At 40.5% G+C, this 27,607-nt stretch overlaps 1 protein-coding gene across 1 annotated transcript in view; it reads right to left on the reverse strand.

The window, feature by feature from the left end:
* The window catches only part of DNAH3 (dynein axonemal heavy chain 3), a 694,204-nt gene that overhangs the window by 574,159 nt on the left and 92,438 nt on the right, over nucleotides 1–27,607 (reverse strand). The window contains exons 3-7 of the mRNA XM_085629109.1: nucleotides 21,993–22,215; nucleotides 21,299–21,368; nucleotides 13,316–13,502; nucleotides 8,953–9,142; nucleotides 3,522–3,717 (exon numbers count right to left, since the gene is read on the reverse strand). Of these exons, the coding sequence (XP_085485235.1) occupies nucleotides 3,522–3,717; nucleotides 8,953–9,142; nucleotides 13,316–13,502; nucleotides 21,299–21,368; nucleotides 21,993–22,215 (866 nt within the window). The remainder of the gene's footprint in view (nucleotides 1–3,521; nucleotides 3,718–8,952; nucleotides 9,143–13,315; nucleotides 13,503–21,298; nucleotides 21,369–21,992; nucleotides 22,216–27,607) is intronic.

The raw sequence follows: 27,607 nt of genomic DNA on the forward strand, positions 1-27,607 counted from the left end.
GCACTTATATGTAGCTCCAACTAATGAACACAAGGGCTCTTTTTAGAGCCATCCTATAACTTACAACTTAGGCTCCCTATTTTAGGGCCATATAACACCAACTTCCACACCCTCGCCAAAATTTATTCCCCAGACAGCTGTGGCGCAGTGGCCAGACCATCTCACTTTGCAGCACAGACCTCTCGTTTGGTCCCCAGCTCTACTTACCCATAGGGGTGAGTAGTTTGCGCTCTACAAATACCATATTGATTTTCCTTCGCACTCCCTATACAACACCACCTAAGCACCATACACAATCTACTATGTTCTAAACAAAAGTTCATCCAAGTACCTATAAATACATGCTGACACTACTTGCACAGATGTGGCACAGCGGCCAGAGCACATGACTTCATAGCATATGACACACAGTTTGGGCTCACGCTTTAATCCCCGACTCAGGCAGCAACTCAGCTTAGCAACATGAGACTCTAGACAATACCTCACATATATTCCGTAACCCAGGACTTTCATACCAGTAAGGGTCAGTAGTTCGTCTTAGTAGTTATAAACACATCCGGACACTACTTCCACAACTGTAGTGCAGCGGCCACGGCACATGACTTCACAGCATAAGACACACAATTTGAGCTCAGGCTTTAATCCCCGAGTCCCGCACCAGCTCACCTTACCCGCATCAGACTCTACCCAATACCTTACTTAATTTCCGTAGCCCACCACTTACACACCGGTAGGGGTAAATACTTCAATTCGCACCCCCTCTATAGCACACCCCAAACACCACACAGAGGTTACAGTGCTCTACCCTCCTATTTCCCACTTTTCCCCCCTTTTTGCCCCTTTTTTTCACCTTACTCGTTTCAAAGGAATCACAAAATCACACTTCCTAGTTGCAACGGCTCACATCGCTCGCAGCCAATCAGCAACAAGCTCGTGCTTGTAACGCCTCAGCCAATCAGATGGCAGAATTCCCAAATATCGATATCTGTAAATTTTGATATGTCTCAGAAACTACTGAACGAATTTACACCAATTTAGACCAAGACCCTTCTCCCTGCCAAATTTGGGGTAATTCCGTTCACCCGTTCGACCTGTAGCTTTGTCTAAAGTTTCCTATGGAAATTAACATGGGGGAAACACGTTTTGGGAACCCCCTTTTTTCTTGGCCCACCCCTTGACGAATCCCTCCCAAACTTTCAACATAGGAGCTGATCTCAACAAAGAATTAGTTTTGAAAATTTCGCGAAGATTCGTCAATCGGCGCCAAAGTTATTGGGAATAGAATGTTGCCATTTTCCTATGGTAACTAGGTCCTAACTATAACTACCTACTGGCGACCGCCAGTAGGTAATATAAAGCAATGTCCATAGCGAAACCTCATGATATTATCAATGTTTTCACCCATAAACAAGCCATTCGGCAGGTCTTTTCGGCACAGCACCATCCAACTAATCACCTACAAAAAATAGGGCCCTTAATAATATAATCTCACACTCAACATGTGCGGAAAAAAATCACATCTCAAACTAATTTCATACCTCACTCAGGAAGGCTGACACCTAGCCTTGCAAGTGAACACATGGATCAATCCAACAGGTCCACCTAGAAATATAAAATCAGCAGATGACTATATTTGGAGCCGGGATCTCAAGTGGAGTTGCCAGAGGGGTAGCAATGCTTGCCCACCCGTGATGTGACCAAATATGTCACCCATGCAGGAAACAGACACCGAACATGTGGAACGCAGGGCACCCATGCTTATTGGAAATGCTCAAAACTAAAGTAAACAATGTGGATTGCCGATATAGAAATCCACGCTAATATGCCACAAGCTGGAGTAAGTGTCTCCATGGCAAATGAGCTATGGTGACTACAAATATTCACTCAGCATTGTTCAGAAAACTACGGAGATATCAAAAATCATGTGAACAATCTGTAGAATTAGGCAACAGTCCAGGGGACCAGTTGAATTGATTCCACATGTCCACTTGCAAGGCTAGGTGGCAGCCTTTTTGATTGAGGTACGAGATTAGTTTGAGATGTGATTTTTTTGCACATGTAGAGTACAAGATTATATTATAAAGGGCCCTATTGTTGGTTGTAGGTCATAAGTTGGATGGTGCTGTCCAGTAGAGACCCACGTATTGGTTAGAAACTTCAACATTATCTTGGGGTTTTCCTATGGACATTGCCTTATATACGGATATATTAAAAATTGATCTGTTATACGATGAGGATACCCCATGTTTTCAGGAGGTGTATATATGTAAAATGATTTTTGTTTTGCCCAGAGCACCTTTTGACACAATACGCCGTCTACACTGATTGTTCTACTTTGTTATGAGAATGCTATGAGATTATACAACACACTGTAAAAATATGTTGGACCCTTTTGTCTCATTCCTTCATTTGATATACTATTATCATACCCATTGTGGAATTTGCGTCATGAGTATAATAGATCTTGTTTAAAGTGTTACCCACAGGACCATTGTATTTGTACTATATAAGTGACCCGGGTTCCGTTCTGGGTATATGGGTCAGCCCGTGCTATTTGATATACGAATACAGCAAGAAAACAACTCTTTTTTTCTGCCCGATCCATTTCTTTAGATCTTTTTGTCTACACTCATGCCACATTATGCAACAAAGCATTGGCAAAGCCAAAAGTATGCTGTACAAGATCGGGAGGGGTGGGGGGTTTGTCGCTCTTCCTCTCTCTCCCACGCCGTCACAGTCTCTCCTCTCCGGGGCCAGAACAGGAAGCAGCCAGGCTCCCTCCCCTAAGCCAATCACAACACTGCAATGTAGCGTTGTGATTGGTCTGAGCGCTATAGTTCGGCGCTAAGCCAAGCAATAGTGGCCTGGGCATGTTCTCCACGCAGGCTAAATGCAGCCGGCATGGAGAACATGTGAAGTGCACATGACTCTTTGACCAGCCCGAGAGGGCCGGCCAAAGAGTCATGCCAGCTTGGAGTGAGCAAACCACTCCTCCCCTGCCCTCTGAGCAGAGCAGCCTCGCCTTCCCGCAAAGCTGTGAAGCAAGAAGAAATACAATGATAATAACCCTGAGCTATTATCATTGTATTGGTTCTTTCCTTCACTGCTTTGCAGCAGTGGGGTGACGCTTAGCGGAGGAGCCACCACTCCTTGACACGAAGAATATGCAATGCCTTTGCCTTTTTCTAGAATCTAATCTGAAGCTTGATTGTGGCCACCACATGATGCTTTACTATGTGAACATCAACTAAACTTGCATTTTCCCAGAATGCTCTAGAATTGGTTAAGGTACTGTATTTGTTTCTGATGAATTGCACAACACATTTTTTAGCGTTTTGAATAAGCGCTTTGAGCGAAAAGGACTTTGTGCGCTAAATATGACATATTTTATATTACATCCCTGACAACCATTAGTAGAATTACAATTCTTACAACATGAAAATGATCAGAACACACACACAGTACAGGTTTTGTACCTCACTACAAATAAGACGTAATTTACAATCAACAAGGAATCTTACTCTGCAAACCAAAGCTGCTGCAACAAAAGCATCATCGGGTTGACCAGAAAGAGATGGGCTTCGTTCCACGCCTTTGCTTCTTTGTAGGTGGCGTGCCATGGAACAGGGGCGCGAATTGTTCTTCGAGGGAATTTTCGAGGGATACTGCCGATAAATAGTCTATCTTTTTCCTCTTTGTCCTTTAAGACGTAATCAACTAGTAAAAAAATAGAAATATTTAGGATGTCATATGCCAGTCAAAATCTCCTAAAATGCCATGTGAAACTGCTTGACTCTAAGAAATAACTAAAATAATAATGGAGGTGGGCAGGCAAATCTCACAGAACATACTAAGGCGGGTGATAAATGGCATGGATGCAATGAGTCCACTGTGACTAAAAAGGCCTATTTATAAGCAGTATGCCCCCTTAGAGAATGGGGAATTGTGCCCCATCCTCAAGGGCTGCATCTAGATGTTAAGAGGATTCGAAAGAGGTATGCTCTAAGTATTCACAAACCAGTTCCCATGAGCTATATTGAACCACTTCCTAATTGGTGAGAAAGAAGGATTCTCCATACTAGGGGATAAAAGTAACTTTACTCATGCTTTACCCCACCTCCGCCCCTCCGTATTCCCCCACCAAAACACAGAGGTGGACATTTCTCCTTTCAATTATGACTCCTGTGACTTGGAGGAACAAAAGTAATCACAATTTCAGAAATATTATACCAACCGTTGTCCTCTGGGGGCCTGTACACAACGTAAAACTCCTTCCCATTAAGATGCTGCAGACGGATAATTATTCCTAGACAGGGCCAGTAATGCTGAGTCGTGCCAGTAAATTTGTCAAGCACCAGAATGAGCAAAAATAAGAGGCTAGTTAGTGTTTGGGCTGTGCTGTGGTTACACTGCTTTGCAACTAACCTTAACCGCAGATCTGATCTGCAATATCTTCAGCAAAATATGCATTAACCCCTTATCTCTAGTCTGTATTTCAGTGCTCATTCATGAGATCTAGAGAGACTTGAGAGAAGCACTTTGTTCACTCAATCCAAATGTATTACTCACCCAGTCCCTCCTCTCAACAGAATCTTCTTTTCACTGGACGGGAAGTCACAAAACTGTCACTGGACTACATGAAGCCTGCCTCAATGGCTTGAAATAAGGTTATGGTCCACCTTCCAGTAGAGAGCTTAGCCTTCAATGTGTATGAGGAACAAATCGCAGGCGAGCAAGGTGGGAGTCAAACACATTGTTAGAGCCCTGTTTGTCCTCTTCTGGTCAGAAAGAATGCCCACTTGAAGGAATATTGATGTCTGTACGCATAGGTACTTTAACAGTACAAACCTAGGTGGAGCACATCTGAACTCTTAAAAAATGTGGGAGCGCTAAGATATAATTCAGTATCATTTAAAATAAGGAAGATGTCAGGGTTCAGACTGAAGGGGATGGCCAGCCACAGCAAGATGGCGGATGTGATTTGGACTTGCTCCAACCGGACTACGCCAGTGGCTGTCATCTTCGCCGTCTGTACATCGGCTGAGGAAGATTATGCAGCAGCCGGGTATGAAAGGCATCCATTGAGCTGCTTTTTGAGGTGACTGAAATATCGGGAGGTGGAACAGCCCTCTGAGGTCGCCACAAAACTGTGGGCCCTAAGCGCCGGCCACCGGACAGCAAGAGTAGGCCCTGGAGGGTGGCGGTGTCTACGGCAGCGGCACACGCTTTCTGCCAGCCGCGACCCCAACACTTAAGTGGGGCAGAGTCAAATTGGCAGCGCTGAGGCAGGAAGAAGCTCGAGGGAAGCGCAAAACCCCCATAGCAGCAGACTGGGAAAGCCTGTTGGAAGAATTCTGAGAACCACAGGAGAAGCTCCTGCATGGGAGTGAGATGCCTACCCAGCTGATGAAGGGTGCTGCACGTGGGGCACCACCCTTCTCCCCTCCTTCCCAGCACTAGACCTCCCTGGAGACAGGGGATATACTGTCCGGGGGCAATGGAGTGCGGGATTGTGCTTCCGAGGAGTAGATATGTTTGGGAAAATAGGGGTGGGCATGTTGGGTAGATGGGCTTGGAGTGGTAGGGACGTTGCCTCGCCTTTGGGTCCCTTTGAATAAGACTGCAACTGTCATGGCTTATTGTTTATTATATTCTACATGATAATTTACTGAACCAATAACTCCTGATAGACCCGGTGTAATACAATATATGTACAGTGATTATGGTGGGGTCGTAAAGCTTCAATATGTGCTAATAAAACCCAATAAAGATGGTCAAAAAAAATCTGGATTCAGGCCAAGCATATGCTTCAGGCACATGGGCATTGGAAACAATGGAAAACGGGTCAGTAGAGACTGAGGGGAATGAGAATACTAGACTGCCAAATGCAGAATAATTACTCACTCACTTCCTGGGTCTGGGGTAATTTATGGGTTAATGATGGTATAGCCATATTTAAGACCACACATAGGGCCCGATTCACAAATTGCCTCTGCACTCATGGCAGAGGCGCCTGCAGTCGTTGCAGGGGGCCTGCACTCGTGGCGGGACCTCCGCATTGCATTAATATGTTAAATGCACACTGTCTTCTAGGCCAAGGGGCTTACCAGCTGGTTCAGAGGTGGAACAATTATAATGGTGTTGCGAGACCCCAAACTTAGAGACTGATGGAGTGTTCGGAATTAATATCAAGCATCGATGATTATTCTTGCCCACATTCCAGTTAATAATTTTTTAGTTTCTCTGTGCCATGACCACATCTAGGAAATTCAGCATTGGTACAGCTCCAGTAGGCATAGTCCAACCCCAACTACTAAGCCATCTCTCCTGTGCACAGGATCACAAGGAATCCTAGACCTGTTTAGTCATTGATGAGTCTCATCAATGATATTTAGTAAGAGTCCCAAGGCTAGTGCAGAATTATAGGTATATAAAGCATGGGGATGCCCACAGAAGCATTCCAAAGTGTGAGGCAGGTGGTGGGATTGATTTGGGATTGGTGGGCCCTGCCAGTTGGTAGCCTATGCGGAGAGGGATGAATAGATGGGGAGGACGATGAGGGGAGGAACATGGTGACAAACCTTCTGTCGGTGGGAAAGCTGTAACATGAGTACATTTTAGCCGTAACAATTATGCTGTGGACGTGGAAAAGCATGCTAATGCTGTACAGGTTACTTTCAAAAAGGGCATATTGTTCTTCAATAAATTGCTATTTAAAAAATTAAAAAGAATCCCTAGGGACATCAAACACGGACCCATATCCACTGTGTGGAATAGACTGTGACTTTTCTTTCTGTTATATCTTGTGTGTTAGGCTGGTGTGAGGAGAAGACTAGAGATCCCATGTCAGCATCAGCCATTTGCTCATAGTATCACCTAATCACAATCAATTGCCATTCAAGATTATTTAGTCCTGTGTGTACCAGACACTTTAAATTCTGTCACTCAAAGAAAAGAATGTGTTGCAGTTAATCTTCACTGATAGTTAAGAAAAGATCGTCCATGAGATCAGTCATAACTAGATTTCTCCTAACTCAACAGGATTTGGGAAATATGAAATGAGGTTGGATGACACCCCTTGTGGACTATCTTGGAAAGTCTCTCTTAATGTAAACCCAGCTGTCATTGTCACTTTAGATGGCAGTGCTTGTGTAAAGTATACTTTAATAACTTGTCCTTCCTTGTTGATATCACCTGTAGTACTAACCTGGGATTGGGACCGCTTAGTGAGAGCACAAATGCTGCTCTCCAAGGGCTGCATAGCACAATTGCTAGTGGTCTAGTTCCTGGGTTGTCATAATGTGCTTTCTGTAATGGGCATCGTTATCAATGGTGGTCTTTCCTTTTTTGTCTCCTGTGAGGAGACGGTCCTGTTGAATTGTCTTCTGGACTTCTCTATCCGATTTTGATGCAAAGGTTCAGCAGTGGTACTGGCCTAACATTCTTTCAAGTGGCTACATCTTACATCTCAAGCAGTTCTCAAGGGCCCTTTTCTTCTGGTTTGCTGACCTTCTGCGCTCACACGTTGGTTGAGTTAGGAACAGTCCCATGCATAAGAGCATAACAAGAAATAGGGATGAGGGGTTTTGGATCATATACTTGCAGATACTCTTCATTAACCAAATCTTTAGTTTGCCTTGTCATAGTTCTTACAATACAGGAAGGGTTCGACTTGGCTCAGACTAAGAGACATGTCACACTACCTTGTAGGTCCTCAAAGATGAGGCTCCTCTAGATGGAAGGAACACAATAGAAACAATTTTGGGTTGGGTGAAGGAATCCCCTGTCTCAGTTTTGACTAGACCACATTCTCAATTGGGGAATACGTTATGGGAATCTGTATTCCTGAGATATTTACTTCATTTTGCTGTCATTTGTCACCAACATTCTACCACCATTTAGCATGTGAAATACATGATTCAAAGACTTCTAATCCACTGTATTCATGTGGAGCTCATGATTTAATTCTGTTGGTAACTCCTGTTACCAACCAAATCGTGATTACCAGCCTACTCGTGATCAGCCCTAAAGGTTTTGTGAATTATGCGATAAACTATGCACCACTGTCACCATATAACTCCTCCTGATCCCTCCTACCACAAGATTCATCACGGTACACGTCAAATGAATGCTGAAGAGGGCCTCCTTAAGTGAAGTGACTTTTTAAATCGGGTCTTTGAGACAGCTTTAGCTGTTTTGCCACATTATATTCTTTCCCAAAAAAACAATCTTACACGGTGCACATACATAGGTGGGTTTTGGCTAGTGGAGTTCATTCAGTGGTTAATTAAATTGTCATTCACAGTTCGCTTCCGTCTACAAAAGCATACAGCATGGGAATGGGTCAGCCCATTTTATCCATTGTCTCCTTTCACATTTAGTGAGAGTACAAAGCTTGTACACATTGTTCTCATCCACCTGAAAAGTAGTTTTCTCATCAGTGACGGATCTTGTTCAAAAGGCCCTCTATTTCTGTGTATTAATTTTAAATACTAGCTTTTTATTTTGCATTCACTTTGGGTGCCCAGTTAGGTGATGATTTTTTTCTGTATTTTTTTAAGTTGCTTTTTTAAGTGTTTAAGTGACATTATAAGATTGTAGCTGTGTGCGATTTGAGTTCTGGGTTATGTGCTGATATACTCATGTCACCTACATAAATAATAATAATTAACTACATGGACCAACCACAAGGCTTGTTACTTAAAAAACATCCCTAGTAACACGGTCAAAATTGTAAATTTTTTCAATTTATATTTTTTTACTGCAAGCAAATGGTGGCCACGTTTAGGTGGCTGCATTTGTTTTATATTTATTTTTTAGGCATGTGCTTGCAGTTAAAATTAAAAAATAAGCATCGTACCAACTTGCTAAGACCTGACCTATTCACTTTGGAAATGCTTGTTTCAAATAGTTTCTTAAGATTCCAGCACAGTACATATCTGTTTCCCTTACCAATGCTTTTCCTGAGACTGACATTGTAGTCATTATTAATTTCCCGAGTCAGACTCAGAAACACTTTCTCCAAGTTAGGGTTGCTCAAATAAATATTTGGAACATTCTGTAAAATTCGGTTCATCTGTTCGCTCTCCTGAGGCTCCAACATTTCTTGCTGGATTCCACGGTAGATGTAGTAAACATATCTCTGAAAGGAAGAATCATTTGGAAATAATTAAACTCAAAGCAATAAATGACAATTAGATTCTAATACTAAACACAGGAATCGAGGTAAGCATAAAGTCTAACTAGAAAAGCCTTCCTTCAGCACACATCACTTCCAAATATAGACAGGCCTTGAGGCTGCAACTGGCTTTGGGGCCTTGATTGACATGAATTACAAAGTGCTTAGGGGAACAGAGTGTGAATAGCTACTAGTGGCATGTTTCTATGTGCTGGGCTGGCATGCCTTTTGGAAAGATGACGCAGATGCCTTACGCTGTCACCAGCAGGGGATAGCAATCCCTGGGAGCTGCACACACAGCCATTCTGCTGGGGAGGCAGCAGTTTCACAGGGACACATGCTTTCCTTTTTGTCTGAGGCTCTCATACTCACTGTATCCTCTACCCATGTGATCTGTAGAAGTCCATCACTGCCCCTCCACCCACTCCAAACCAAGGCAGAAATTCAGTGTGACTTTTTTTTGTTAAATATTATTGTGAATTAATTTGATAAATTTGTTTTATATGTAGAACGAAAATGAATGCTACAGTATGAATAATTTAAAGTACATTTAACTATTGTGAAAGTATTAAATTACAATTACAATTATTTTCCAGAAGGTTAAATTAACAAAAATTCCTACCGAAAGTAAAAACGCATACTTTTTATGTATTAATAATCCCTAAAAGTGAGGTATAGAATTAATTAAAAGTAGTTTAATTATATGAGAATAACAATTAATGTTACAGTCATCCTTGGATATAAAACAAGGTTGTTAAAATAAAATAGAAAATAAGTTTTAGCACAGATTATTTTTAAACATTACTTTAACATTATTTATATTTTAACTATTTTAAATACTTTCATTTGATTGAACATCATTTCCTATGGGGTTTTACTTTACGTTTCTACCTCCATTATTACCTATGGGAGGGTGTTGCCATACCTGTGAGTGTCCATGTTTTAGGCTGGACATGTCAATGGCAAAGGGATTACTCTTTGTTGAGTGGGTGCACATCTCTCCATAAACCTTTCCCTAGTCCTCCTCAAACTTCTTCAATTGAATATTAGGCATGCCCCTATTTCTAGCCACTCTCCTTCGCCCCCCTCTACATTTACTAGTAAGTAGTAAACTTGCATGTGTGATGATCTCCTCATAGAAAAGATAGAAGAGGTAGGGGTAGAGATTTACACTTTTAAGTTTGTGAATAGCATTTTTCAGAAGCCTAAGAAGAATCATCACTAGTACTAATAAAAATACTACAAAATGCAGGTTGTGAATATGCCACATAGTTTTTAGGTCATCTCAAATTGGCATTCGGGCAGATTGAGTTGCTCTCCCTGGGAAGAATTCTGTTTCAAGCCTGAGAATATTTTTTTTTCTTCTATGAATTCTGAAAATTTGATGAAAGGTTGCTATCTCCTTAAGTTTGCAAAATAAACATATATTAGAAATTGGTTTGTAGCTATTTGGGGTCCTCAGATTCCAAGTTGTTCTTAAGAAGTATATATGACTTCAATAATATCTCTGTAAAAGTTTCTGTTTTTAAGGAGTTATTGATAATGTTTCTAACGCAGGAAGCTTACCATGGTTCGTCTACGTAAAAAATATGTTTTATACTTTAGGCCTTAAAGAAATGTTCTTATAACCACACAAAAATTGGCAATGACACAAAAGTGAGAGTGAAAAAATGCTTTTATGATATCAAGATGACGGAGAGATTAGGAAGAGCCCAAAAAATGCATCCTGTAGAGGCCTACAGTCAAATTGTAACTGTTACCGTCACTGAACGCTACTTAACTTGGTTCGAGAACTCAAATTGTCGCCTTTTACTCGCCTATTTTAGATTGAATACAAACCATTTTAAGGCAGCTTTTCCAGATCAATGTTCCTGGTCTCAAGATTTACCGCCCTGTTGCTGTAATATAATATGGTCTCAAAGCGCATGCCACTTTCAAATGCTCTGCTCTCTATATATATGCACCCAAGGCAAGCTTACCTCGTAGCGGTGTTACGCAAGGCAAAAATTAAACAACATCTAGCACTAGAGTTCTTACAAAAGAGTTTGTTACGCAGTTTTAAATATTATAAAGTAAGTTATGGGCAAAAGGAAAAGATATGAATTATTATTAACAGATTTTTACATGTTTGTATATACCCAAGAAAAAACTGTCTTAAGGCCAGTAATTCAGATTTGATATATATGTTATAAGTAATTAATAATATTTTCTATAATGAATTGGTTTTATTATTTTATGGCGCTTTGCCGAATAAAGATCTCTTGACTGACAGGCTCATGTAGTATTTACAAACTTTTGAGTAATGGGTCAATTGAAATTGTTCTGAATAGTGACTGAAGACTTTATTTTACCATACCAAGTTTTCTTCAAGTATTTGAAAGTGGGCAACTATTTTATGTGCTACTTTTCATATAATTTTTTTTTAAGCTATAGACGTTTGCTGGGTGCATGATGTATAGCAAAAGCAACAATGTATAGTATAAACATCTAGGGAGGACATTATATATCTAACAGATCAGTACACTGTCAACTATGGAAATGGATAATAGGTGTAGGAAGCTGGCTCTTTATATGATATGCCATAATGGGGTATATTGTGCAAAGAGTCCAGGTATTCCCTTACTAGTGGACAGAGGCGTGCTCTAATCCCACGTTTCTCTTCTAGGGGGTAGTGTTGTCAAGCAGCCCTAGGCTTATCGATGAGGAATGTTTGACATCCGCAATACACACACAGTCAATTTATAAAAATAACATATATGTTTATATATATTTAAGCACCAGAATCAATATTATCAGCTAAGTATGTTTTTTCAAGAGAAATACTTTTGGTTTTAAAAAGTCAGCAGTACAAATTTAAGTAGCTCCAATGTTATCCTAGGGGAGGAAAAACAAGTACCGCATACAGGTAAAGTACAGCGACTTATGAGACCAATCCCCCGGACTTAAGGTGAGTATGGGGCAAGGCCCAAGGCTGCACCAGCAGGTCACCTCCAGCGGCACTAGGGCGGCCAGGTATAGTGGTGCAATACAGCGTCAGATGCCCAATGTTGGGCTACGGCATGAAAAGTGGCTGCAGGTTTGGACTGGGAAGGCAGTCGGACTGAACCAACAGGGGTGCTCGGGCCTCATGATGCTCGGGGACGTGGGGCTACCTTTGTTCCTCTTCTCTATGGGCTAGGGGTGACACATGCAGAGGTGTCCTTAGGCATTGGGTTTTTGTCACCGGGAGAAGTTGCGTAAGAGGGGGTCTGCAAACAGAGGCTGCCGGCAGCATAGAGAAGTACTCAGTAGGGAAACCTAAATTGGGCTTTGAGTCTGGAGGTTCTGAGAACCACGTTGGCACCATTGGCCCACTTCAGATCAGGCTGGGCGGTTCAGGTGCAGTGATGCTTTCTAGTGTCGGGTTTTTACGGTGTTGCCTCACAGTTCTTTCTTGATACCTGCAAGGAGTAGGGGAGCAGCTCAACTTTTCCACAGGAGTTCCTGGTTCATGGTCGAAGTGCTGGCAGTTCACCCAGGCTTTGGAGACACAGCAGCTGTAGGACAAGTCGTCTTTTGGTGCAGTTGTCGAAGTCGGCAGACAAGTCGGCAGTTGCTGGTTCTTCTGTTCTTGCTTCTTGTGACTCTTCACAGAGTGGTGGGTTCTGCCTGGCTTATGTGCATACCCTAGCAAACCAGGAACCCCATTTTTAACAATCTTAGTATGCCAATTAATATAACACATACCTCTATACCTTCTGTGTTATAAATACCTGACAAAGTAATATTTGTTTAGGCACAAAAGCCACCCCGGAGCTTAACACACAAAAGCTATTCACTATAATTATTAAGTCAGTAGGAAAAAGAACATCATCTGCTGATGCTGACTTATAGAGGATATGATAGAGCATTTTGTCTGTGCTTTTGATATGTTACTTAATCAAGCGATCGAAAAAAGTAATAAATGACATCAAATTTGTTAAGCAAAATTTAACAGGAAATTATATGAACATTGAAATGTTGCATGAAGGAGACTCATCTTACCACACTATTTATTTAGCATGACTTGGCAAAGGAACATTTGCACATACTGCCCCTGTATATTTAGATTAATACATAGTTAAAAAAATAATATATAAAGACTGAATCTGTCCATACTTCTATATCTCTTTCTGAAGGTAATTTTTCTTTCTGATTTATTTCCTCCTCATGTCGAAGCATAATGTCTATCTGTTCTTCAGGAGACATTGGTCTACTCGGTGGGTAAGCGGAGTCTTCTTTGACTGTGCTCTGCCCCACATCTTCTTGTGATGATTCCATTTTGCACAGCTTTGAAGAGGAGGCTCTGGAATAAAACGGCATAGGGTTAGTAGGAAGCTGTACAATAAAAGCTGCCAAGGGACATCAAAGATTCAAAGAATAAACACTTCTCAACCCTAGCAATTCCATTTAATTTAATTTATATAACATGCTTTTGAAAATGAGGACCAATCTGCAAAAGTGAGAACAAATGTACACAGTGCACATACAAAATATAAGCATTTCCACAAATACAGAAGTCCAAAGTTCTCAAAGGAGGTCTCTGCATTTATCAGGAGTGGCTGTGCTGAGACACCAAAATTTCATCAGTGAGAAGATTCCTACAGTGTCTCATCCGATCAAACCCTCGCCCCAATTTTCATCAACTGAGAGAAAGGGCTATGGATCTCAATCTAAGCTGATGGCCACTTGTACCTCTGAGTGTGGTGGCTTGCTGGAGTAGCCTTGAAATCCAGGATCCTGTTTCATTAAGATCAGATCTTCACAAGGAACTGAGCATACAACTGGCATTTGTATTTTTATGCTACATACAGCAAAGATTGGAGCTTGCAGGAGGCACACACTATTGTCCCTTGGTAAATATATCATAGTGGGTCTTAAAAAGCTTGCACTGATGATTTCCTGACAACTCTTAGTCGTCTTCCTGTGTAGGGAAAATGTGGCTTGGTACACATTAGCCTTGCTTTAATACATGTATTATGCACATTGGCCTCAATGATCACATGCTATTAGTATAATCTGATATTAATACGCAGTGTTGGAAAACAGCTCATTTACTCAAACCATCATTTTGCCACCCTTTCTATTTTTGATTCTTTCTGCAGTATCTCACACTCAAAATGAAATAAGATTTCAAAAAAATCCCCAATGAACAACTGTTTGTACCTAATATACACAGTACTAAAGTAACTAGCCAGGCTTACCCAGGATGAAATATAATGGCAGGGTTTCACATTCATCTGTGTTATATTTACTGCCTCCTGTGTAATATCTGCCTGCTTAATTTCTCTGGGGATGTAATCCAAGAAAGCATATATCTCAAACAGTTCATGTATATATATATATATATATATATATATATATATATATATATATATATATATATATATATATATATATATATATATATATATATATATAAATATATATATATATATATATATATATATATTATCTACTGGTAAATAGGTGGGGCGCTACGCTCCGCTCCTACCCTGAAAGTCTCGGGGGGATTCGTCAAGCGGGGGCTGAGAAAAAAGGGGGGTCCCAAAACGCATTTTTCCCATGCATTTTTCCATAGGACCTTTAGACACAGCTACAGCCGGAACGGCTGAACAGAATTACTTGAAATTTGGCAGAGAGGTAGTCCTCAGGTCAAGGAAGTGCCTGTTGTAGGTCTGGTGTAAATCTGTTCAGTAGTTCTTGAGAAAATAGCATTTAAATCAATATATATATCTGAGCCAGCTTACGTTGCGCTTACCGTGCACTTACGGTAAGCTTACCGTACGCGTACGGTGCCGTGCGCGAGCGCGATTCTGATTGGCTGTTAGACCTTAGTAAACATCCGAATCGTTCGAAACCAGGAAGCGGCGGCTGCCAAAAAACATGGAAAGGGACCATTTAGACAGCTCCTAACCACCTAGCCTTGGTGAATGTGTCCCCAAAGAACCCCCAAGGCCAAAAATTCATTTTTAATTTTTTTCGAAAAATCGCCGATTACGCTTACCGTACGCGTACGGTAAAAATTATTGTTAAAAAAAAAATTATCCACACTTTCCCTACCCCGTGTGCAATTGGTGCCCGAAGGGCACCAATTGTCCATGGGATATGTATACCAAGGTAAATTTAAATGGTTACCTTTCACAACGAAGCGCATAATATGTCCTCCATGTGCGCACGGTGCGCGAAGCGCATCGTGCGTACATGGCCCATCCAGCGTAACGTGGGCACGCGGTGCGCGTAGCGCACCGCGTGCCCAATGTGCGTGCACGGCACTAACTGCGTAAAGTGAGCGCGCGGTGCGCGAAGCGCACCGCGTGCTCACTGTATGCGCACGGTGCGCGAAGCGCACCGTGTGCGCACGGAACGAACTGCGTTAAGTGGGCGCGCACGCCACGAATGGCGTAAAGTAACTTAGCATTTAAAAAACCGTACAAATTCACTGAAAAAACCATAGGTTTCACACACGTTATAGTTAGGAATTAGCATTTAAAAAACCTTGCAAATTCAGTGAAAAAACCATAGGTTTCACACATATTATAGTTAGCTGGACATTTTACTGATAAAAAACCAATGAAATTCCCCCGTTATAGTTAGTGCAGGCAACTATAACTCACGCGACCGCAATCCTCTGCTGATGACATATGTGTCTTTATGAAAAAAAAATATTTGTAATATACGTATAGCTAAAATTTAATGGAAGAAGACATGGGCAAATAAGTGTCTAAATACAGTATTAGCATCAGCAGAGGATTGCGGTCGCGTGAGTTATAGTTGCCTGCACTAAATATAACGGGGGAATTTCATTGGTTTTTTATCAGTAAAATGTCCAGCTAACTATAACATGTGTGAAACCTATGGTTTTTTCACTGAATTTGCAAGGTTTTTTAAATGCTAATTCCTAACTATAACGTGTGTGAAACCTATGGTTTTTTCAGTGAATATATATATATATATATATATATATATATATATATATATATATATAAATACTATGTGGAAACCAACATGAACGAATATAATGAAAGCATAATAAATCTGGACTATGCTGACAACATGGAAAGATCAAGGCCTCCTACAGTGGGAGGAATTCTGCTATTTGAAAAAGGATTATCCAAAATTACCAAGTTTTTACTTATTGCCTAAGATCCATAAGAATGCCATTACTCCCCCAGGACGACCAATAGTATCATCAATTGGATGTTTGTCTGAACACATATCCAAATATGTAGACTATTTTCTACGAGAATATGTTCTAAACTTACCATCTTATACCAAAGATACTAAAGACTTCCTAGGAAAAATAAAAGATATCATTTGGGGAGATGAATACCAACTAATCACAATGGATGTGAATTCACTGTATTCAATAATAGATCATAAATTAGGCTTACAATGTTGTTATCATTATCTCAAAAAGAGAAGAGTCTGCTATATGGAACATACAATGATACTGTTGGAAATGATAACATTTTGTCTATCACACAACATTTTCTTGTTTGATGGGCAAATGTTCAAACAAGTCCTCGGTACAGCAATGGGGACTTGTTTTGCCCCGAGTTTTGCAAATTTGTTCCTCGGGGTATGGGAGGAGGAAGTACAAAGGAATATTGATCATACGGAAACAGGAGAAAGGATAATTAAATGGCTTAGATATATTGACGACCTTTTCATTATATGGAAAGGGGATGAAAAATCAGCTATAACGTTCATTGAAAAACTGAATATCAATAGATATAATTTGAGACTAACATATAACATCAGTAAGGTAGCTAGTTAATTTTTAGACGTGGTGGTAAAAATTCGCCAGATTAAAATATGCACAAAGCTACATAGAAAAGAAACAGCTGGGAACAGTCTTCTCCATGCTCTAAGCAGCCACCCAGAAACCCTTAAATGGAGTATACCATTTGGTGAGCTGCTTAGAGCAAGGAGAAACTGTAGTACCATGGAAGACTTTTACACCAAACAGAAAATCATGTTGGGGAGATTCAGAGAAAGAGGATATCCCAAATGGGTATTAGAGAGAGCTGTAGAAAAAGTGAAAACTATCCGGAGAGAACAAGCCCTTGTAGAAAAATCTAAGGGGGAGGGAGAAGGGGAAAATCAGCCTAGAATTATCCTCACTTTTAGCTCAGAATCAAACAACATTGCCAAAATTTTGAATAAAAACTGGAACACATTAAAATGTGAACCTACTCTGACGAATGACTTACCCAAACGCCCCTTGATAACGTACAGAAAAAGCAAAAATCTAAAGGACATTCCCATGAAAGGAGATATATCTAAAACCCAAATTAACATGCGTCTCAATTTAAAAGGGTTTTTGCCATGTAGATACTGTAGGGTGTGCCGTAACAGCCACATGCAAAAGAAATACCTTACTCCAGTAGCAGAAAAAAACATTGAACAATTTCTGACATGTGGAACCACCTATGTTATTTATATTCTTGAATGTCCATGCCATCTGATATACGTGGGTAGCACTACTCTAGCAGTCAAAAAAAGAGTGATGGAACACATGCGGGCAATAAATAACAAAGACCCACATTATCCTATAGCCAGACATTTTGCCAAATACCATTTGCCGAATAGTTCACTGTTATCATTCTATGCAATAGAACAAATAGAGTATAACAGAAGGGGCGGTAACAGAGAGTTACAACTTAGACAAAGGGAATCTTGGCACATCATTAACCTACAGAGTAAACATCCGGGAGGTCTAAATCAGGATGAAGAATTAAGTGTCCATTTGCAAGAATAATGAGATCTATGATTAGAAAAAATAGTCGCTTGACAATTTCTGATGAAAATTAGATGAAACGTACATTGCAATGTGAAAATGTTATTTAGCGTGTTTTTACCTTTACTATTAGATACTAATAGGTCTTTATTGTTCGTTGTTTTAATTATAGGAGGAAAGGAAGGGCCCGACTCCTGAAGGGAATCGAGATTCACCCCTACCCTTTTCTTCCAGAACATCATATCAACATATATGAAATCGATTTATATTACAGATAAGAGAACCTTCATGTTCCTAATAATATGTCTATGTTCTATTCTGTATGTTTATATTTAGTAAGGGAAATAGGTAGCACTATTAATGGATGTATTTACATCTATTTACTTTCTTTTTAGGTGTTGATCTTAAATTTAATTTTGAGGGAAGAAATTGTTACCTACAAGAAAATATAAGAATAAGATGGACAAGGCATAATGAGTTTGGCACTAAGTCGAAAATATATTACAGAATGAATGAGTATTGTGATTTATACCTAAGGCAAATAAGGTGAATGAATATTGTGCTTGATAATGGATTAATACATTAGACACTATGTCAATTGAACAATAAATAAGTCATGCATAGACTGAATAGAATTTAATCTATTTATATTTAATTTTATGAATGATCATTTTTCAAGGCACTATGTCAAAAGAATGATAATGACATATCCTCTATACAGGCCAAACAGAATGTGCATAAGGTTTGCACTTGACTAGCCTAAGGCGGCCGCCAAAAACACTGGACTGGTGTATGGACATGGTGAATGTAGTCCTTTTTCTGTTTGAATTCTCAAAAGTATATACGTAACTTTAACCCACACTTTAGTGTGTGAACAAGCCTGCTGCGACAGGCGAAACGCATTACTAAAATTAAAGAAGATCTGGGGATGAAAGAATAGCCCCCTGTGTGATCGTCATATTTATCTAGTTGAAAGATTTGAACGTCGGCGCGCTCCGCCGGCATCGGACGATCTGCCTGCCTTGGGCGGGGAGAGACAGAAGGAGCAAACAATTGGGCAAAAAAAAAAAAAATATATATATATATATATATATATATGTTATTTATTTCAACCGTGAGAAAGGCCCTGTGAGGCTTAAACGCGTCGGTATGACTAACGGACTGGGTCTGTTTGTTTAAAATAAATATGCACCAAACAATCCTGAGTGCAGCGTATCCTTGGTTGTAACATTAATTAAGGCCACAGATTCGGCCTCACGCCGGCACCCGCTGATGAGCGCTCTGGCTGGGAATCCTATTATGTGTATAAATATATATATGTATATATATATATATATTCCCACGATGAATCCACACAATACTAAAAGATTCTGAAGCCACTCTGGTAAGGGGGTTTAACTTTTTTATTTGGCAGCACAATATATATATCCTGGCTACGATCCATGCTACCTTTGAGCTACAATTTGATTCTATATTCAGATATAATTTCACTCCAACACTTTCTAGAATTCTTCTTCAATCATATTTCAAGCAGGTCCAACAGGTTTAATGTTGAGCTTGTCTGTAGCAGAATGTAAAAATCTTAGATTCCTTTTATGGTCAAGCCCACGGAACGTCATATTGTCATGGATTATTAAAATGAACTACCTGAGCTTGGAGATTTGCATAGACTTTTTTTCTATGTATAAGAAAGAGCAAGTGATATGTAATAAAAATCATTAACATTATCTGAATGTAAATTTAGGTGAGTGACACTGGTAAGTTGACTTAGAGGTTACATTTGTTTTAGAATTCGTTTTCACTGTTGTATTCTGATACTAAATAGTATGAATTCAAATTGTGTATTTTATATTATGAATTGCTTGTGTTCCTTGGAATTACATTGAAATATGAAAAAGACAACTCAAAGTGGGCATCGGATATTCATTTACTTATACTTTTATTAACAAAATGTAAGTAACACAGGAGATGGCCAAAAGAAGGTTGCTTCCATTGACACAGGGCCTGAGTTATATCTTGGCAGTATGGATTCTCCATCACAACTGCAAAAGCAGTACTTAATTTGAGACATTTTATGGGACTGGTACTTATTTTTCCTCATCAGACATTTCCAGAGAGCAGGAAAGGAAAAATCACACAAAGTGGAGAGACAGAGAAAGAGAAAGATGGAAAAACCATCACAGAATGAGAAAGCAGGAATCTCAAAGAGTGTGATAATTCGCAAGGGGGTGTCTGGTAGTGGATTAAAGAGGCATGAGGTCGATTTCAGACTACGCAGCCTTGGTACTGGATTCGCTAACATTTAACTGTATCAGCCGCGTGCTTCTGAGCAGAACTTTGGGTACCAGCAATCATTCTGTTACACATTATGCACTGGGTGAAAGACTATCCATGGTGCCATGACTGTGGTTCGCACGCCCGATTTAAATGTGGGAAGAACTTTGATTTAATCATGGCAGAGACTACTCCGTCACTGCTGCGATCAAAACCATCCGATGGCCCGATAGTGTCAGAGCCGTCTGAAGTTAAACTCTAATTCCACCCACCTAATTTAGATTGTTGGTATCAGAGGTCAGTTTTCACTGTCCTTCACCAGCAGGAAAACCCTGGCGGTAAGGGGCAGTGAAAACTACTAAATGCTGCTTTTGGACTCCAATGGGGAGGGAAACATTGCCTTTTGTATTTTGAAAAAGAAAATCCTGGTTTAGGCTCCATCATGCTTGATGAAGCCATGCATCAAACTGCAGGAAACATCGCCAGGAACTGCTGTTTGCTTGAGTGCCAGCCTGGCGATCATCTCATAGTTTTGTGGGTGGTGGTGCAGTCAGGAAAACGGAGTAAATTACTCCATCGCCCTTACTGACAAACCTCCGTCTGCCAAATTATAGATCCGCCCCTTACTCATCTTTCTTCATTTTTTGGGCACTGTACTGCGAAAGGGAATGATACACCTCCCTATCACAAGCTCAACAGCAACAAATAGCACAAGGAAAATAATGTGATATTGATAAGTGTATCATACTTCAATGACTTTTTTTTTTGCTTGAATATTGATTTTATCTGGATGTTTAAATTGTTATAAAGTAGCATCCCGTGCCTATGCACACATTATGCCGCTCACACACAAGATCTAATACATCTAACTACCCTATACACTGCATTTTAAAGCAACACACTAACAAGCTACAGTTGCAGTTATAGCACATAATGGCAAGATTTAGCTGGTGCAGTGTTGGAGAATTCCATGCATGGTCTACAGAGCCAGAACTGTGTTTAAAACGTATGAACTGTTAAATGCAAATATGGTTTTTCGTAGAAAATGTCATAATTGGCATGTTATATGCAGAAAAGAAACTTACCGAGCCTTGTCAGGTTTACTTCTCGGTGAAAGTTTAGGTCTCTTTTGGGAAGCAGAAGTATCTTTAAAAGCTGTAAAAATTAGTTAAGGATATGTCTGAATCTAACTGAATATATGAAAACGCTATAAAAAGGTACCACTAACACTAAGTAAAGGGGTTGGGGAAGAAACATGCAGTGATTGTGCAAGTTAATCCTATGGCTCTTATGATTTAATATGGTGCTGCCTGCTTCCATCCAGGCATCCCTCCCTCTGACAATGCTATACATCAGGTCCAGCAAGACATACTTGAGAGGATGTTTGCTGAAACAAGTGATGTCAGTCGGTCGAAAGCGCCTTGACTGGGCTTTGATTATGTCTTTGGACAAACCATGGCTATCTGTGGTTTATACGTGATGAACAGGGATAACCACGATTTAACTTTGCATTTGACCGTGTAATTGACTATGGTGTAGATGATGGAGGACTAACATTAATTCTGGAAACACCCACCTTCCTTGAATGACAATTGAAAGACAGTAAGTTCAAGTTATCCCTATATCTACTTCTGTGTAACCTAAAGGATGACAGGTGTATATTGTTCAGAACATCAACATCAGAAAACTGATCTCAAATAGCAATACCATGTATGATCACACCGAATGGATGCACAATAGCCTTAGGAAGTTCTTGCAATTCTGATTAAGAAAGGATACGTGACCTTGCTCTCTGCCTTGGTGAGTCCAACGAGGTCCTGGGACTAACAGGTGCCATCTTCTTTTGTAGTTCTCCTAGTTTCAGATTGCGTGCAGTTGGTGTATAGTTGTTAGCTATAGAATCACTTGGGCCTCGATGATATCGCTGTTCTTTAAGAGGGGCAGCTAAAGTCCATGACGCAAGCTGCATCATAGGAGGGCGGAAGCTGTGCTTGAGGACAATCTGAAATTGTAAAACGAATCATGACTTAAAATAAGAAGATCATTGAACAAATCACACAAACTATACAAAACAGGTTTTGATGATGATGGAAATTGCTGAAGAAAACAATGTGGAGTTTTTTAAAGTCATTTTTTCCTGAAGTTTACTTTCAAATTGGGTGAAATTACTGCTAACAATCTAGGCAAGACATTCCCTATGGTACATCTACTTACGTGGACCATCTTTGTCTGTATTTTACGTATTTGGTTTTTACTTGTAGTAGTTTGTATGGACCCAACCAAGCCCTGGAAGCCTCTGGAGCACTTCCATTAGTCAAGTGCTATATGTATTAAGGTGTGCAGATCACAGCTGTATGGACAGATGTTTAACAAAAAGTGATGGAGTACACTCACACTTTACATAATTAGTGAGGAGAGTAATAATAGTGTAACAGCTAAGTAGACACAGGGTAGACCAGGATCTAGTCCAAGTATAGGAGGTGTGCAGGTGAGTAGGAAGTGACAGGCAGGCATGATGATGGAAGATGCGTGCTTTGGGCTCTCCAGTACCTGCAGGTTCCTGGAAATGGTGTGTCTTTCAGCTGTTATCTAGTCCAAGTATAGGAGGTGTGCAGGTGAGTAGGAAGTGAGAGGCAGGCATGATGAGGGAAGATGCGTGATTTGGGGCTCTCCAGTAGCGGCAGGTTCCTGGAAATGGTGTGTCTTTCAGCCAAACAGCCTGTTTACTTAGTGTGGATTGCTTGGTAGACTAATCATAGTGATTAGTAGAATATGCAACACTGCTTAATGTGATGTTTGCAGGGAGAAGAAGCCAGTGAAGTTCTTTAAGAACTTGGGTCATGTGGTTACATTTGCACTGTCCAGTGACCTAGTAAACAGCTACATGGAGGACATTCTTTACCTACTCTTTAAAGTAGAAACATGATTCTGGGTAGAAACACAGTGACTTGGCAATTCAGTGAGAGAGGTGGAGAAGCTACAAAGCAGCATGGAACGGAGACATTTACTTAGGATCACAACGAGTCCCAATTGGTGAGATTGAACATAAACTTAGGTGGATTAATACTAATTCAAGGTTAAATGTGGACATCCAGATTTAAATAGTTTCTAAGTACTGACTTAGGTGCACAGGATCCTTTGAAGATAGAATGATAAGACAGAGAAAGGCAAGCCTCTGAAAGCTCAAGCCAGGATCGAGCCTGAAGCCTGGCTCTGACTCAGCTCGAGGTCTTGTTAGAAATTCGAGCCAATAACGAGCCGAGCTTTCATGTGGCTTCTGCCTGCCACCAATGCTCCACCCTCACACACACAGAGGAAAAACCAAAGTATTAACATTTGAGGTAAAAAGAGAGACACATCGATAACCATTTAGTGGCTTATTTGTACAAAGTGAAACCAGAAAACCTGGATTTTTCACAGCTTTCCCACTTAACCTAATTGTGTGAATTTAGGCAAATATTGTATTTTACAGCTCCTCCTTTTCCTTCACTATTGCATATGAAAGCACCTTCAAATACGCATGTTCAAAATGCAATAGGCTACAATATTGATCTATCAGTAAGAGTCTGGGCAACATACAAGATTTACATGCCAACTGTCTTGCCTCTTAGTTCACTAATGGCACTCTCGCCAGGTAGGGGGCAGTGGTAGGAATGGTTCTAAGTTCATGTTTAAAAACTGTCACTTTTATTAATTACTTCTCAGTGAAGTGTTAGAATGTGATGTATTAATGTAAAGGGTTCCACATGTTAAAGAAATACACTTTTTTGAATTTTGAAGAGACTTTCACATTTTTTATACGGTGTCTGTTGTATGATTTACATGTTAAACACTTTCAGGGTTCGGCTCCTGCATGGGCTATAAGAGCCAAGTCTGACCCTTGGCTCGACTCTGGCTTGGCTTCCCTTGTTAATTTATTGGGTCGGCCCACCTCTCCGTTAAGCTGGAGTTAGATGCTATCATGGCAATGTCTTGTTGCACAATGCGAGCCTAAGGGTTTTATGTCTGGATGCCATATAAAGGGGGTGACAGGCAGGGAGAGATTTGAAAGAGTCCACGTGAACTTATTGTTATGTTTTGGTCAAAAAAGAACCAGTAGAAATGAAAGCAGATATGATCCAGGAATGACCAGTAAGCAGTAGACAACTTTGTCAGTAATAACAGGGTGGCAATGAAAACTTTAACTTCACTGTATTAACACTTCATCAATGGCTTGTTGGAGGCTGTGATGGTCAAGGTGGTCTTGCAGTGGAGCTGCAGTGCCGCAGCTCTTTTGAAGACCTTACCACAGAATCAGAGGTGGTAATGGGCCTGTGGTTATTAAGAACACCTGGGTATAGGTGTGATTATTTGAGGAGGGAGGATATGATGAGTTTTCAGTGATATCTGTGCAGGCAGAAGAATGAACGGCTTTCAGGTAAGGAATGAAGCCACCTAAGTAAGATATTTAACGAGAGTGGAGGGCAGGATTTTGCTTTTGAGGGAGATGTTGGCAAAGACATCAGTGGAGAAGAACTGAAAGGAAAGTAAGATGGAATGCTGCAAGGACAACCATGGTGTAGTGTGACATACAAAGTTATCTGGCTGATGAAAGAAATATTTTTGCCAGTTGATTTTTCAATGCAGTGGGAAATAGTGGGTGAAGGAAGGGGGTTAACTATGCTTTTTTTTTCTAGAAAAGGGCTTTGATTTAATTGTCAGCACTAGGAATGTTTCTGGTTTAATAATTGAGATTTATATTGCAGTGAGTTTGCAGGCAGTGCAAGCTGCTTTGATGCTAGGAAGTCTTGGAGAGGTGGTGTAGTGCTGTGTCTTTTAAAGTTTTCTGATTGTAGGCTTGGCAGATGCAACATTTTGCGATTACCAGGAGACACTGGATTTTTATGTTACCTTTTTCAGGCAGAGGGTGTGAGTGGGAGTTCTATGATCTGAATTAGGATTGTGAATGTGAGCATCAATGTGAGCTCTTGACTCGGGGAGAAGAGAGGCTATAGTCTACTGTTGGAAATAAAAGGAGAAGCTCTTGAATGATCAGAAAGTTGATGGTTAAGTTATCAGTTATGTCATGTGAAAGGATGGTACACATTAGTCAGTTAGTCAAGTGGAAGGGTTCAAGAAAGAAGAGGGAGGGAGGGAGACGTAGATACGAAATGGGCCAGGTTACACCAAAAACGTGGGTGCGTACTGAAATATTGAAGGTGAGGTTAAGTGAGGCAAACGACAACTCTCTAAGAGAGCTTCTCATGGTTTTGGTTTATTGGGAGTTGGGAAGGTTGAAGTCAGAACAAGTGGGGTGGAAGGGATTGCAGAAATTTCCCCAGAATATTTTTCCCGTGCCAGGGATCATAAGTTAGATTAAATGTGGCAGGACTGAACTGGAGGGGAGTGTTAAAAATGAGGAGAGGTTATTTGAATCTTAGCTCTGAACAAGGCATATCCTTTACAACTCTGAGAAAGATACCTTGATTAGTTCCTACAAATTGTGGGGAGAGTAAGACATGTGATCTAATCACAGCACACACCTGGTCTACAGATAAAGGTGTGGCATCCTCTTTGTAACAATTAAAGAGAAGGAGAAAGTGGTGTATTCCTTCATATAGGTGGCCTACACATAAGGAATGGCACCCCTTTGGGTGGATACCTTTCATATATGGCATAAGGCCATCTCTTTTCCCCTTTCTCCTTTTCCCACATCCTCTCTCCAGATGTCAACTTGCGAGTGAGAGAAAATAGAGGAAAAAAAGCAGCCTCCTTGAAACTTAATAGAGGATTTACAGCGCCTATCAACTAGGCACTTTACCGGATATTATCAGCTTCGGTCTAACAATATTTGTGTTTGAAAAAAAGAATATGCCCCAATAAATACAGCATGAGATACTGGGGTGCCCTCCCTGACCACACAGTGCCCCTTTTAAAATGATCTTCCCATGTCTAGCTTGTGTTACCATTATCCATGCCAACACCCCTGGTTAAAGAGAACTACTCGTTATTAATTAGTTAAAATTGTGTTATGTTAGCTTTTTTCTTCTAATGTCCCAATTCATTTCTTCAAATGTTTCTCATTCTCACCCTCTTAGGTGTTCTACAAACATTGCCATACATGGTCACTATGCACATGGTGGAACGAGCAGACAGCCAATAGCAGCCTCCTAGACACTGCAAAAAGCTTCTCCTGACCACAAGTCCCACAATACTCTCTATAAGTATAGCTGAACAAGTATAGCCATCCTCCCTCCCACAGGTTTTATTGTATGGAAGGAAATGTTTGGCTGAATATCATGCTAGCGTATTAAACATTTCCTAGGCAGGTCATGTCCCTTTCTCTGGATCTTTGAGCAGTAGAAGAAGAGGAGCCATCATTGAAGTGCCTTCATAGATTTCTATCCTGTACTTTAGAACATTTCTTCCTATAGTCCCTTCACAAGGGAGAACAAGTAATCCTCCGATTAGAGACATTGCACTGGCATTAGAGGCAAAGTTATCAGAGGCCCATAATCCAAACAATGTTCCAATTATTATATTTTAAATTAATCCATGATTTTAAGCTGGACAATTATTGGCTCTTTTCAAGGAAATATATAAAACTTTTGAAATACCTGCATCTTAGAGGATAACTACTTAGTCCAGATCAATAAGAAGGAACAGAAAAGCAGCCCAGCTAATTTTAGCATAAATGATTTGCAGGACGGTGATAGAACACTTTATGGCTTAAAAGAGTCCATTAAAAAAGCCCTTCAGTTGCTTGTTGCACAATTAGGCTGCCACAGTAATTCTGGCACCACATATAATAAACTTGATGCAGGTATCAGAGAAATAAATTAGGTTCGGTAATCACTTATATTTCTTTATGGTGGACTACTGCATTCCCTTTGACTGGATAAGTTGACGATATATCTGGCAAAATCTGTACTACCTTGGTATTGATGTTGGCTTGCTGAAACTTACGCTTGCTGAAACTTACAAGCATTCTATACAGATACCTGAATAAGGATATCTTTAGGTAAGCACAACTTGAATACTAACAGAATTTTATCTGGAAACTGCTTGATGTAGGATACGGGTAGAACAATGGCAAAGGCCATAGAGGCAAAAGGGATTCTCCCTGTTTAGGGCGCAAAAAATGGGATAGTGGGAGAGGTCATCGCATGCCAGTTCCTCAGGGAGCCAGCACTATTCCAGATGGCGTTTACTCACCTAAAGGGATGAAACTCGTCTTTATCCAGTTTACCTAGAAAGGCAATATTGCCTGCCGCCCTCATTACAAATTGTGGACACGCAATAGGTCTGTATTAGCATGAGGCTGTGCTGGTCTTGTCAGTGCACAGCTAGGGAGACACAGGAGAGTGGCCATTGATGTTGGAGGAGCAAGAGTTGTGGTGTAACTGCAGAGGATC

This window comes from Triturus cristatus, chromosome 10 (genome assembly GCF_964204655.1).
Source record: "Triturus cristatus chromosome 10, aTriCri1.1, whole genome shotgun sequence".
In the NCBI taxonomy this organism is placed as follows: domain Eukaryota; kingdom Metazoa; phylum Chordata; class Amphibia; order Caudata; family Salamandridae; genus Triturus; species Triturus cristatus.